This window comes from Oncorhynchus nerka, linkage group LG18 (assembly GCF_034236695.1).
Source record: "Oncorhynchus nerka isolate Pitt River linkage group LG18, Oner_Uvic_2.0, whole genome shotgun sequence".
In the NCBI taxonomy this organism is placed as follows: Eukaryota; Metazoa; Chordata; class Actinopteri; order Salmoniformes; family Salmonidae; genus Oncorhynchus; species Oncorhynchus nerka.
In genome coordinates, this window is record NC_088413.1 from 12702985 (window position 1) to 12717984 (window position 15000).

The window sequence follows — 15000 nt, forward strand, 5'->3', positions numbered from 1 at the left end:
GTTTATATGTTCAGAGAGAGAGAGAGACAGAGAGAGAGAGAGAGAGAGAGAGAGAGAGAGAGAGAGAGAGAGAGAGAGAGAGAGAGAGAGAGAGAGAGAGAGAGAGAGAGAGAGAGAGAGAGAGAGACAGAGAGAGAGACAGAGAGAGAGAGAGAGACAGAGAGAGACAGAGAGAGAGAGAGAGACAGAGAGAGACAGAGAGAGACAGAGAGAGACAGAGAGAGAGAGAGAGAGAGAGAGAGACAGAGAGAGACAGAGAGAGACAGAGAGAGAGAGAGAGAGAGAGAGAGAGAGAGAGAGAGAGACAGAGAGAGAGAGAGACAGAGATATTTACCTGATAGACTCAGAGTGAGAGAGACCCTGAGACAGATGGCGGTGGTCCGTAGGGAACTGTCCTGTGAGTCCTACCCCATCGAGCTACGCTGCCCGGGCACAGACGTCATCATGATTGACAGCGCCAACTACGGACGCACCGACGACAAGATCTGTGACTCGGACCCAGCACAGATGGAGAATACTAGATGTTACCTGCCCGACGCATACAAGATCATGTCCCTCAGGTGAGCTGATCTAGAATTATAGTTCTGTGTCTGTCTGTCTGTCTGTCTGTCTGTCTGTCTGTCTGTCTGTCTGCCTGTCTGTCTGTCTGTCTGTCTGTCTGTCTGTCTGTCTGTCTGTCTGTCTGTCTGTCTGTTCATCTATCCATCCGTTGAAGATCATGTCAGCTCAGATGAGCTGATCTAGAATTATAGTTCTATGTCTGACGATGTACTGTATAGATGAGACGGTCAATCTGTTCTCAGACTGATTTGTTCAAGGTTAGATATGCAGATCTGGAATGGTGTTTCTAGGTGGTGCTGTCGGCACACTTAAGCACAGCTAACATCTTCCTCCTTCTTTATCTAGTCATCTCCTCTTTCCCTGGTCCTCTCTCTCTCTCCTCTCTTCTCCTCTCCTCTCCCTGGGTCTCTCTCTCCTCTCTTCTCCTCTCCTCTCCCTGGAACTGTCCTTGAGTCTCCTACCCCTCTCATCTCCTCTCCCTGGGCACTCTCTCCGTCATCATGATTCTCCCTGGCGCCAACTCTCTCTCCTCTCCTGGACAAGATCTCCTCTCCTCTCTCCGGACCCAGCACAGATGGAGAATACTAGATGTTACCTGCCCTCTCCTCTCCCAAGATCATGTCCCTCAGGTGAGCTGATCTAGAATCTATAGTCTCTCTGTCCTGTCTGTCTCTCCTCTCTCTGTCTCTCTGTCTGTCTGTCTGTCTGTCTGTCTGTCTGTCTGTCTGTCTGTCTCTCCTCTCTGTTCATCTCTCCTCTCCCTGGTCATGTCAGCTCTCCTTCCTGGTCAATCTGTTCTCAGACTGATTCAAGGTCTTCTCCTCTAGTTCTCTGTCTCTCTTCTCCTCTCCTAGATCCCTGGTCCTCAATCTGTTCTCTCATCTCCCCTGGTCCTCTCTGTTCTCTTCTTAGATATCACTGATCTGGAATCTGTTTCTCCTGGTCCCTGGTCCTCTCTCTCCTAACATCTTCTCCTCTCTCTCCCTGGTCTCTCTCTCTCTCTCCTCTCTTCTCTCTCCCTGGTCTCTCTCTCCTCTCTTCTCCTCTCCTCTCCCTGGTTCTCTCTCTCCTCTCTTCTCCTCTCCTCTCCTGGTCCTCTCTCATCCCTCTCTTCTCCTCTCCTCTCCCTGGTCATCGCTCTTCTCTCTTCTCCTCTCCTCTCCCTGGTCCTCTCTCTCCTATCTCCTCTCTTCTCCTCTCCCTGGTCCTCTCTTTCCTCTCTTCTCCTCTCCTCTCCCTGGTCCTCTCTCTCCTCTCTTCTCCTCTCCTCTCCTTGGTCCTCTCTCTCCTCTCTTCACCTCTCCTCTCCCTGGTCCTCTCTCTCCTCTCTCCTCTCCTCTCCTCTCACTGGTCCTCTCTCTCCTCTCTTCTCCTCTCCTCTTTCCCTGGTCCTATCTCTCCTCTCTTCTCCTCTCCTCTCCCTGGTCCTCTCTCTCCTCTCTTCTCCTCTCCTATCCCTGGTCCTCTCTCTCCTCTCCTCTCCTCTCCCTGGTCCTCTCTCTCCTCTCTTCTCCTCTCCTCTCCCTGGTCCTCTCTCTCCTCTCTTCTCCTCTCCTCTCACTGGTCCTCTCTCTCCTCTCTTCTCCTCTCCTCTCCCTGGTCCTATCTCTCCTCTCTTCTCCTCTCCTCTCCCTGGTCCTCTCTCTCCTCTCTTCTCCTCTCCTCTCCCTGGTCCCTCTCTCTCTCTTCTCCTCTCCTCTCCCTGGTCCTCTCTCTCTCTCTCTCTTCTCCTCTCCTCTCCTGGTCCTCTCTCTCTCTCTCTCTTCTCCTCTCCTCTCCCTGGTCCTCTCTCTCCTCTCTTCTCCTCTCCTCTCACTGGTCTTCTCTCTCCTCTCTTCTCCTCTCCTCTCCCTGGTCATCTCTCTTCCCTCTTCTCCTCTCCTCTCCCTGGTCCTCTCTCTCCTCTCTCCTCTCTTCTCCTCTCCCTGGTCCTCTCTCTCCTCTCTTCTCCTCTCCTCTCCCTGGTCCTCTCTCTCCTCTCTTCTCCTCTCCTCTCCCTGGTCCTCTCTCTCCTCTCTTCTCCTCTCCTCTCCCTGGTCCTCTCTCTCCTCTCTTCTACTCTCCTCTCCCTGGTCCTCTCTCTCCTCTCTTCTCCTCTCCTCTCACTGGTCATCTCTCTCCTCTCTTCTCCTCTCCTCTCACTGGTCATCTCTCTTCTCTCTTCTCCTCTCCTCTCCCTGGTCCTCTCTCTCCTCTCTCCTCTCTTCTCCTCTCACTGGTCCTCTCTCTCCTCTCTTCTCCTCTCCTCTCCCTGGTCCTCTCTCTCCTCTCTTCTCCTCTCCTCTCCCTGGTCCTCTCTCTCCTCTCCCTGGTCCTCTCTCTCCTCTCCCTGATCCTCTTTCTCCTCTCCTTCTCCCCCGCATCCCTATCATCACCCCCCTCTCTATCCTCCTCCTCCTCCATTTATCCCTCTCTATCATAGGCACCTTTCCATCATGCTGTGCAGCTCTGCCTGCGGTTGCTTTGGCCTGGCCGGCCACCTGCTCAGACAGATGCAGTGTGTGGTTCTAGCTATCCATAATTCATGCACACACACACACACACACACACACACACACACACACACACACACACACACACACACACACACAGACACACACACACACACATACACACACACACACACACACACACACACACACACACACACACACACACACACACACACACACACACACACACACACACACACACACACACACACACACACACACATACACACACACACACACACACCCGGAGGCTAGAGCAGACTGTTAGCTCCAGTTATATGAGCCAGAGGGAATCACCCAATTTTTCTGCTATTCCCTAAATAGTGAACTACTAGTGACCAGAGCCCTATGGGCCCAGCTGCTACCTGTGTGCTCCCATATTCCCTCCCCCATAGGGATACACAGGGGTGAAGGGGAAACGGAGATGCTGCCATGAAAGTTCCACTTAATATGTGTGGTGATTATAGAGGGACTTCACTTAAGGAATGTTGTGCTGTTGAGAAGATGATTGTTATGCTAAATTCAAAATGTCTGCCTGGGAATTCTGATATCTTTGAATGGTCTATTCTTGTTCTTCGTCCCTCTCTATTTACATCCACTTCTATTTGAAATTCTATATTTAGGCCGGGCTGTCGTTTTGAGTGTCACAAAGGACTGTCTCATCAGTTGTAATGGAATTGATAGAACACTGGGGAGTTGTAATGGAATTGATAGAACACTGGGTAGTTGTAATGGAATTGATAGAACACTGGGCTGTTGTAATGGAATTGATAGAACACTGGGCTGTTGTAATGGAATTGATAGAACACTGGGTAGTTGTAATGGAATTGATAGAACACTGGGTAGTTGTAATGGAATTGATAGAACACTGGGCTGTTGTAATGGAATTGATAGAACACTGGGCTGTTGTAATGGAATTGATAGAACACTGGGCTGTTGTAATGGAATTGATAGAACACTGAGCTGTTCCATTGTAGACAGAGAACAGTGAGAGGACTGTGAGGCTTGGTGCTGGTGTGGTGTGTGGGGTCTGTATAGCTCTGGATGGAAGGTGATAAAGTGATCTGGGGAGGAGGTTTACTCTAAACAACACCTCAACATCTTGGTTTTAGTTAAGGAGAGAACAATGGAACTATCTTACTACACACACACACACACACACACACACACACACACACACACACACATTGTAGACTCCCGTATTCCTGCCAATTTTTAAATATTACTTTTGGATCTTAAACCCCCACTTCTCTCCCACACATTCCTCTCTGTATCTCTCTCTCTGATATAAGTCCCGCTGCACATTGGAAAAACACTTCATCAAAAAGATGAGAGAGAGTTCTTCCTCCCTTTCTTCCCGTGTCCTCCCTCCTCATTTATTATCCTCTCCTCTGTCCCTCTCCTCTGTCCCTCTCCTCCCTCCTCATGTATTATCATCTCCTCTGTCCCTCTCCTCTGTCCCTCTCCTCCCTCCTCATGTATTATCATCTCCTCTGTCCCTCTCCTCTGTCCCTCTCCTCCCTCCTCATGTATTATCCTCTCCTCTGTCCCTCTCCTCCCTCCTCATTTATTATCATCTCCTCTGTCCCTCTCCTCCCTCCTCTTCATCTCTCCTCCCTCCCTCTGTCCCTCTCTCCCTCCTCATGTATTATCATCTCCTCTCCCTCCATCCCTCCTCATGTATTCTCCCTGTCCCTCTCCTCTGTCCCTCTCCTCCCTCCTCATGTATTATCCTCTCCTCTGTCCCTCTCCTCCCTCCTCATTTATTACCCTCTCCTCTGTCCCTCTTCTCCATGTATTATCCCTCACTCTCTCTCCTCTGTCCCCTCCCTCACTCCCTCTCCTCTGTCCCCTCCCTTACTCTCTCTCCTCTGTCCCCTCCCTCACTCTCTCTCTCTGTCCCCTCCTCACTCCCTTTCCTCTGTCCCCTCTCCTCCTCCCTCTCCTCTCCCCTCCCTCCCTCTGTCCCCTCCTCACTCCCTCTCCACTGTCCCCTCCCCTCCCTCCATCTCTCCCTCCTCTCTCTCCTCCATCTCTCTCCTCATCCCTCTCCCTCCCTCCTCTCTCCTCTCCCCTCCATCTCTCCCTCCATCTCTCTCCCTCCATCTCTCTCCTCTCTCCCCCTCCTCTCCCTCATCTCCCTCTCTCCTCCATCTCTCTCTCTCCATCTCTCTCATCTCCCTCCTTGTCTCCTATCCCTCCATCTCTCTCTCTCCCTCCCATCTCTCCTCCTCTCCTCTCCATCTCTCTCCATCATCTCGCTCTGGTCTCCCTCCATCTCTCTCTCCCCCTCTCCACCATCTCTCTCCTCTCCCTCCTCTTTCTCATCTAGCTCTTGTCTCCCTCCATCTCTCTCCTCCCTCCTCTCTCCTCTCTCTCATCTCATCTAGCTTGTCTCCTCTCCATCTCTCCTCTCTCCTCCATCTCATCTCTTCTCTCTCCTCCTTTCCCTCACCCCCCCTCTCCTCTTCCTCCATTTCCCTCCATCTCCCTGTGTGGTTCAGATGAGAGTTGCGTGGGGCTGTGGGCCAAGGCCCGTGGCGAAGCAGGGGCCTCAATTTGGCCTTGGCCCCAGTTAGGGCCACCTGTGCCAGGATGGATGTCTGGAGGCTGGCCCTGGTCTGGCCCTAGCCCAATAATCATTGGCACCTCTGGCCCCTGGAGGCTCTGGCACTCACTGAAGAGTGTGACATACACACTCACACACTCACACACATACACACACTACTGACTCGCCACCTCTCCAGCATGGTCAACCTCCTCCGGCAGCCTGTCTCTGTAGAACTCTGTCTCAGCCTTCACAGCACCATACGGTGTGTAGTGTGTTTAGTGTGTGTTGTGGGTTTAGTGTGTGTGTAGTGTGTGTTGTGTGTGTTTGTAGTGTGTTTAGTGTGTGTGTTGTGTGTTGTGGGTTTAGTGTGTGTTGTGTGTGTAGTGTGTTTAGTGTGTGTGTATTGTGTGTTTTGTGTGTGTATTGTGTGTAGTGTGTGTAGTGCACGTGTAGTGTGTGTAGTGCACGTGTAGTGTGTGTGTGTGTAGTGTGTGTGTGTGTGTATGTGTGTGTGTGTGTGTGTGTGTGTGTGTGTGTGTGTGTGTGTGTAGTGTGTTTAGTGTGTGTGTAGTGTGTGCAGTGAGTGTATGTGTGTGTGTAGTGTGTGTGTCATGTACACTATGTATACAGCAGTATGTGTACACCCCTTCAAATGAGTGGATTCATCTATTCATTTATTTCAGCCCCACATTGCTGACAGGTGTATAACATTGAGCACACCGCCATGCGATCTCCATAGACAAACATTGGCAGTAGAATGGCCTTACTGAAGATCTCAGTAACTTTCAACGTGGCACCGTCGTAGGATGCCACCTTTCCAACAAGTCAGTTTTGTAAAATGTCTTCCCTGCTAGAGTTCTGCCACAATGCATAGTGCCAACTGTAAAGTTTGGTGGAGGAGAAATAGCGGTTTGGGGCTGTTTTTCATGGTTCGGGCCCCTTAGTTCCAGTGAAGGGATGATTCTGTGCTTGTAACTGTGTGGCAACAGTTTGGGGAAGGCCCTTTCCTGTTTCAACATGACAATGCCCCTGTGGACAAAGCGAGGTCCATAAATAAATGGTTTGTCGTGATCGGTGTGGAAGAACTTGAATGGCTTGCAAGGAGCCCTGACCTCAACCCCATCAAATGCCTTTGGGATGAATTGAAACACCGACTGCGAGCCAGGCCTAATCGCCCAACCTTACTAATGCTGTTGTGGCTGAATGGAAGCAAGTCCCAACAGAAATGTTCCAACATCTAGTGGAAAACCTTCCCAGAAGAGTGGAGGCTGTTATAGCAGCAAAGGGGGAGACCAACCCCATATTAATACCCATGATTTTGGAATGAGATGTTAGATGAGCAGGTGTCCACATACTGTTGGTCATGTAGTTTGCGTGGGAGACTGTAGAAGTTCTCTTCATTGCTGTTTACTTGTAACAGAGCAGTACGTTCTGAGTACTGACCCAGAGCAGTACGTTCTGAGTACTGACCCAGAGCAGTACGTTCTGAGTACTGACCCACTGTTGTAACAGAGCAGTACGTTCTGAGTACTGACCCAGACCAGTATGTTCTGAGTACTGACCCAGAGCAGTACGTTCTGAGTACTGACCCAGAGCAGTACGTTCTGAGTACTGACCCAGAGCAGTAAGTTCTGAGTACTGACCCACTGTTGTAACAGAGCAGTACGTTCTGAGTACTGACCCAGAACAGTAGGTTCTGAGTACTGATCCACTATTGTAACAGAGCAGTACGTTCTGAGTACTGACCCGCTGTTGTAACAGAGCAGTACGTTCTGAGTACTGACCCACTGTTGTAACAGAGCAGTACGTTCTGAGTACTGACCCAGAGCAGTACGTTCTGAGTACTGACCCAGAGCAGTACGTTCTGAGTACTGACCCACTGTTGTAACAGAGTAGTAAGTTCTGAGTACTGACCCACTGTTGTAACAGAGCAGTACGTTCTGAGTACTGACCCAGAGCAGTACGTTCTGAGTACTGACCCACTGTTGTAACAGAGCAGTAAGTTCTGAGTACTGACCCACTGTTGTAACAGAGCAGTACGTTCTGAGTACTGACCCACTGTTGTAACAGAGCAGTACGTTCTGAGTACTGACCCAGAGCAGTACGTTCTGAGTACTGACCCACTGTTGTAACAGAGCAGTACGTTCTGAGTACTGACCCAGAACAGTAGGTTCTGAGTACTGATCCACTATTGTAACAGAGCAATACGTTCTGAGTACTGACCCGCTGTTGTAACAGAGCAGTACGTTCTGAGTACTGACCCACTGTTGTAACAGAGCAGTACGTTCTGAGTACTGACCCAGAGCAGTACGTTCTGAGTACTGACCCACTGTTGTAACAGAGCAGTACATTCTGAGTACTGACCCAGAACAGTAGGTTCTGAGTACTGATCCACTATTGTAACAGAGCAGTACGTTCTGAGTACTGACCCGCTGTTGTAACAGAGCAGTACGTTCTGAGTACTGACCCACTGTTGTAACAGAGCAGTAAGTTCTGAGTACTGACCCACTGTTGTAACAGAGCAGTACGTTCTGAGTACTGACCCACTGTTGTAACAGAGCAGTACGTTCTGAGTACTGACCCAGAGCAGTACGTTCTGAGTACTGACCCACTGTTGTAACAGAGCAGTACGTTCTGAGTACTGACCCAGACCAGTAGGTTCTGAGTACTGATCCACTATTGTAACAGAGCAATACGTTCTGAGTACTGACCCGCTGTTGTAACAGAGCAGTACGTTCTGAGTACTGACCCACTGTTGTAACAGAGCAGTACGTTCTGAGTACTGACCCAGAGCAGTACGTTCTGAGTACTGACCCACTGTTGTAACAGAGCAGTACATTCTGAGTACTGACCCAGAACAGTAGGTTCTGAGTACTGATCCACTATTGTAACAGAGCAGTACGTTCTGAGTACTGACCCGCTGTTGTAACAGAGCAGTACGTTCTGAGTACTGACCCACTGTTGTAACAGAGCAGTAAGTTCTGAGTACTGACCCACTGTTGTAACAGAGCAGTACGTTCTGAGTACTGACCCACTGTTGTAACAGAGCAGTACGTTCTGAGTACTGACCCAGAGCAGTACGTTCTGAGTACTGACCCACTGTTGTAACAGAGCAGTACGTTCTGAGTACTGACCCAGAACAGTAGGTTCTGAGTACTGATCCACTATTGTAACAGAGCAGTACGTTCTGAGTACTGACCCAGAGCAGTACGTTCTGAGTATTGACCCAGAGCAGTACGTTCTGAGTACTGACCCACTGTTGTAACAGAGCAGTACGTTCTGAGTACTGACCCAGAGCAGTACGTTCTGAGTACTGACCCACTGTTGTAACAGAGCAGTAAGTTCTGAGTACTGACCCACTGTTGTAACAGAGCAGTATACGTTCTGAGTACTGACCCACTGTTGTAACAGAGCAGTATGTTCTGAGTACTGACCCACTGTTGTAACAGAGCAGTATGTTCTGAGTACTGACCCACTGTTGTAACAGAGCAGTACATTCTGAGTACTGACCCAGAGCAGTACGTTCTGAGTACTGACCCACTGTTGTTACAGAGCAGTACGTTCTGAGTACTGGCCCACTGTTGTAACAGAGCAGTATGTTCTGAGTACTGACCCAGAGCAGTACGTTCTGAGTACTGGCCCACTGTTGTAACAGAGCAGTATGTTCTGAGTATTGACCCACTGTTGTAACAGAGCAGTACGTTCTGAGTACTGACCCAGAGCTGTACGTTCTGAGTACTGACCCACTGTTTTTACAGAGCAGTATCTTCTGAGTACTGACCCAGAGCAGTACGTTCTGAGTACTGACCCACTGTTGTAACAGATCAGTACATTCTGAGTACTGACCCAGAGCAGTACGTTCTGAGTACTGACCCAGAACAGTAGGTTCTGAGTACTGATCCAGTATTGTAACAGAGCAGTACATTCTGAGTACTGACCCACTGTTGTAACAGAGCAGTACGTTCTGAGTACTGACCCAGAGCAGTACATTCTGAGTACTGACCCACTGTTGTTACAGAGCAGTACGTTCTGAGTACTGACCCACTGTTGTAACAGAGCAGTACGTTCTGAGTACTGACCCACTGTTGTAACAGAGCAGCAGAGCGTTCTGAGTACTGACCCAGAGCATGCGTTCTGAGTACTGACCCACTGTTGTAACAGAGCAGTACGTTCTGAGTACTGACCCACTGTTGTAACAGAGCAGTACGTTCTGAGTACTGACCCAGAGCAGTACGTTCTGAGTACTGACCCACTGTTGTAACAGAGCAGTACGTTCTGAGTACTGACTGTTGTAACAGAGCAGTACGTTCTGAGTACTGACCCACTGTTGTAACAGAGCAGTACTGACCCGTTCTGAGTACTGACCCACTGTTGTAACAGAGCAGTACGTTCTGAGTACTGACCCACTGTTGTAACAGAGCAGTACGTTCTGAGTACTGACCCACTGTTGTAACAGAGCAGTACGTTCTGAGTACTGACCCAGAGCAGTACTGACCCACTGTTGTAACGTTCTGAGTACTGACCCACTGTTGTAACAGAGCAGTACGTTCTGAGTACTGACCCACTGTTGTAACAGAGCAGTATGTTCTGAGTACTGACCCAGAGCAGTACATTCTGAGTACTGACCCACTGTTGTTACAGAGCAGTACGTTCTGAGTACTGGCCCACTGTTGTAACAGAGCAGTATGTTCTGAGTACTGACCCACTGTTGTAACAAAGCAGTACGTTCTGAGTTCTGACCCAGAGCAGTACGTTCTGAGTACTAACCCACTGTTGTTACAGAGCAGTACGTTCTGAGTACTGACCCACTGTTGTAACAGAGCAGTACGTTCTGAGTACTGACCCAGAGCAGTACGTTCTGAGTACTGACCCACTGTTGTAACAGAGCAGTACATTCTGAGTACTGACCCAGAGCAGTACGTTCTGAGTACTGACCCACTGTTGTTACAGAGCAGTACGTTCTGAGTACTGACCCACTGTTGTTACAGATCAGTACGTTCTGAGTACTGACCCACTGTTGTAACAGAGCAGTACGTTCTGAGTACTGACCCACTGTTCTGTAACAGAACAGTAAATTCTGAGTACTGACCCAGAGCAGTACAGAGCAGTTCGTTCTGAGTACTGATCCACTGTTGTAACAGAGCAGTGACCCACGTTCTGAGTACTGACCCACTGTTGTAACAGAGCAGTATGTTCTGAGTACTGACCCAGAGCAGTACGTTCTGAGTACTGATCCACTGTTGTAACAGAGCAGTATGTTCTGAGTACTGACCCACTGTTGTAACAGAGCAGTATGTTCTGAGTACGTTCTGACCCACTGTTGTAACAGAGCAGTATGTTCTGAGTACTGACCCACTGTTGTAACAGAGCAGTATGTTCTGAGTACTGACCCACTGTTGTAACAGAGCAGTACGTTCTGAGTACTGACCCACTGTTGTAACAGAGCAGTACGTTCTGAGTACTGACCCACTGTTGTAACAGAGCAGTATGTTCTGAGTACTGACCCAGAGCAGTACGTTCTGAGTACTGATCCACTGTTGTAACAGAGCAGTATGTTCTGAGTACTGACCCACTGTTGTAACAGAGCAGTATGTTCTGAGTACTGACCCACTGTTGTAACAGAGCAGTATGTTCTGAGTACTGACCCACTGTTTTAACAGAGCAGTATGTTCTGAGTACTGACCCACTGTTGTAACAGAGCAGTACGTTCTGAATACTGACCCACTGTTGTAACAGAGCAGTATGTTCTGAGTACTGACCCAGAGCAGTACGTTCTGAGTACTGATCCACTGTTGTAACAGAGCAGTATGTTCTGAGTACTGACCCACTGTTGTAACAGAGCAGTATGTTCTGAGTACTGACCCAATGTTGTAACAGAGCAGTATGTTCTGAGTACTGACCCACTGTTGTAACAGAGCAGTATGTTCTGAGTACTGACCCACTGTTGTAACAGAGCAGTACGTTCTGAGTACTGACCCACTGTTGTAACAGAGCAGTACGTTCTGAGTACTGACCCACTGTTGTAACAGAGCAGTATGTTCTGAGTACTGACCCAGAGCAGTACGTTCTGAGTACTGATCCACTGTTGTAACAGAGCAGTATGTTCTGAGTACTGACCCACTGTTGTAACAGAGCAGTATGTTCTGAGTACTGACCCACTGTTGTAACAGAGCAGTATGTTCTGAGTACTGACCCACTGTTTTAACAGAGCAGTATGTTCTGAGTACTGACCCACTGTTGTAACAGAGCAGTACGTTCTGAATACTGACCCACTGTTGTAACAGAGCAGTATGTTCTGAGTACTGACCCACTGTTGTAACAGAGCAGTATGTTCTGAGTACTGACCCACTGTTGTAACAGAGCAGTATGTTCTGAGTACTGACCCACTGTTGTAACAGAGCAGTACGTTCTGAGTACTGACCCACTGTTGTAACAGAGCAGTACGTTCTGAGTACTGACCCACTGTTGTAACAGAGCAGTACGTTCTGAGTACTGACCCACTGTTGTAACAGAGCAGTACGTTCTGAGTACTGACCCACTGTTGTAACAGAGCAGTACATTCTGAGTACTGACCCACTGTTGTTACAGAGCAGTACGTTCTGAGTACTGACCCACTGTTGTAACAGAGCAGTACATTCTGAGTACTGACCCAGAGCAGTACGTTCTGAGTACTGATCCACTGTTGTAACAGAGCAGTATGTTCTGAGTACTGACCCACTGTTGTAACAGAGCAGTATGTTCTGAGTACTGACCCACTGTTGTAACAGAGCAGTATGTTCTGAGTACTGACCCACTGTTGTAACAGAGCAGTATGTTCTGAGTACTGACCCACTGTTGTAACAGAGCAGTACGTTCTGAGTACTGACCCACTGTTGTAACAGAGCAGTACGTTCTGAGTACTGACCCACTGTTGTAACAGAGCAGTATGTTCTGAGTACTGACCCACTGTTGTAACAGAGCAGTACGTTCTGAGTACTGACCCAGAGCTGTACGTTCTGAGTACTGACCCACTGTTGTTACAGAGCAGTACGTTCTGAGTACTGACCCAGAACAGTAGGTTCTGAGTACTGATCCAGTATTGTAACAGAGCAGTACATTCTGAGTACTGACCCGCTGTTGTAACAGAGCAGTACGTTCTGAGTACTGACCCAGAGCAGTACATTCTGAGTACTGACCCACTGTTGTAACAAAGCAGTACGTTCTGAGTACTGACCCACTGTTGTAACAGAGCAGTACGTTCTGAGTTCTGACCCAGAGCAGTACGTTCTGAGTACTAACCCACTGTTGTTACAGAGCAGTACGTTCTGAGTACTGACCCACTGTTGTAACAGAGCAGTACGTTCTGAGTACTGACCCAGAGCAGTACGTTCTGAGTACTGACCCACTGTTGTAACCGAGCAGTACATTCTGAGTACTGACCCAGAGCAGTACGTTCTGAGTACTGACCCACTGTTGTTACAGAGCAGTACGTTCTGAGTACTGACCCACTGTTGTTACAGATCAGTACGTTCTGAGTACTGACCCACTGTTGTAACAGAGCAGTACGTTCTGAGTACTGACCCACTGTTGTAACAGAACAGTAAATTCTGAGTACTGACCCAGAGCAGTACGTTCTGAGTACTGATCCACTGTTGTAAGAGAGCAGTACGTTCTGAGTACTGACCCACTGTTGTAACAGAGCAGTATGTTCTGAGTACTGACCCAGAGCAGTACGTTCTGAGTACTGATCCACTGTTGTAACAGAGCAGTATGTTCTGAGTACTGACCCACTGTTGTAACAGAGCAGTATGTTCTGAGTACTGACCCACTGTTGTAACAGAGCAGTATGTTCTGAGTACTGACCCACTGTTGTAACAGAGCAGTATGTTCTGAGTACTGACCCACTGTTGTAACAGAGCAGTATGTTCTGAGTACTGACCCACTGTTGTAACAGAGCAGTACGTTCTGAGTACTGACCCACTGTTGTAACAGAGCAGTATGTTCTGAGTACTGACCCAGAGCAGTACGTTCTGAGTACTGATCCACTGTTGTAACAGAGCAGTATGTTCTGAGTACTGACCCACTGTTGTAACAGAGCAGTATGTTCTGAGTACTGACCCACTGTTGTAACAGAGCAGTATGTTCTGAGTACTGACCCACTGTTTTAACAGAGCAGTATGTTCTGAGTACTGACCCACTGTTGTAACAGAGCAGTACGTTCTGAATACTGACCCACTGTTGTAACAGAGCAGTATGTTCTGAGTACTGACCCACTGTTGTAACAGAGCAGTATGTTCTGCAGTACTGACCCACTGTTGTAACAGAGCAGTATGTTCTGAGTACTGACCCACTGTTGTAACAGAGCAGTATGTTCTGAGTACTGACCCACTGTTGTAACAGAGCAGTATGTTCTGAGTACTGACCCACTGTTGTAACAGAGCAGTATGTTCTGAGTACTGACCCACTGTTGTAACAGAGCAGTACGTTCTGAGTACTGACCCACTGTTGTAACAGAGCAGTACGTTCTGAGTACTGACCCACTGTTGTAACAGAGCAGTATGTTCTGAGTACTGACCCACTGTTGTAACAGAGCAGTATGTTCTGAGTACTGACCCACTGTTGTAACAGAGCAGTATGTTCTGAGTACTGACCCACTGTTGTAACAGAGCAGTATGTTCTGAGTACTGACCCACTGTTGTAACAGAGCAGTACGTTCTGAGTACTGACCCACTGTTGTAACAGAGCAGTATGTTCTGAGTACTGACCCACTGTTGTAAGAGAGCAGTACGTTCTGAGTACTGACCCACTGTTGTAACAGAGCAGTACGTTCTGAGTACTGACCCACTGTTGTAACAGAGCAGTACATTCTGAGTACTGACCCACTGTTGTTACAGAGCAGTACGTTCTGAGTACTGACCCACTGTTGTAACAGAGCAGTACATTCTGAGTACTGACCCAGAGCAGTACGTTCTGAGTACTGATCCACTGTTGTAACAGAGCAGTATGTTCTGAGTACTGACCCACTGTTGTAACAGAGCAGTATGTTCTGAGTACTGACCCACTGTTGTAACAGAGCAGTATGTTCTGAGTACTGACCCACTGTTGTAACAGAGCAGTATGTTCTGAGTACTGACCCACTGTTGTAACAGAGCAGTACATTCTGAGTACTGACCCACTGTTGTTACAGAGCAGTACGTTCTGAGTACTGACCCAGAGCAGTACGTTCTGAGTCCTGACCCAGAGCAGTACGTTCTGAGTACTGACCCACTCTTTAAATGCATTTACCGTTCAGTCAATTTAGTTCATTTTTATTTGAAAAAAAAAATGTTCTTAGCGTTATGAGTTGTAAATAATGAATATGTTGCAGTTTATCATCTCGCCCCAAAACATCATTATTTTGCTGCACAAACTACAAAG

The 15000-nt window shown here is 48.4% G+C and overlaps 1 protein-coding gene across 1 annotated transcript in view; it reads left to right on the forward strand.

Moving 5' to 3' along the window:
* The window catches only part of adgrl3.1 (adhesion G protein-coupled receptor L3.1), a 373511-nt gene that overhangs the window by 74884 nt on the left and 283627 nt on the right, over positions 1-15000 (forward strand). Inside the window, 1 exon segment of the mRNA XM_065003524.1 lies at positions 356-560. Within this exon segment, the coding sequence (XP_064859596.1) occupies positions 356-560 (205 nt within the window).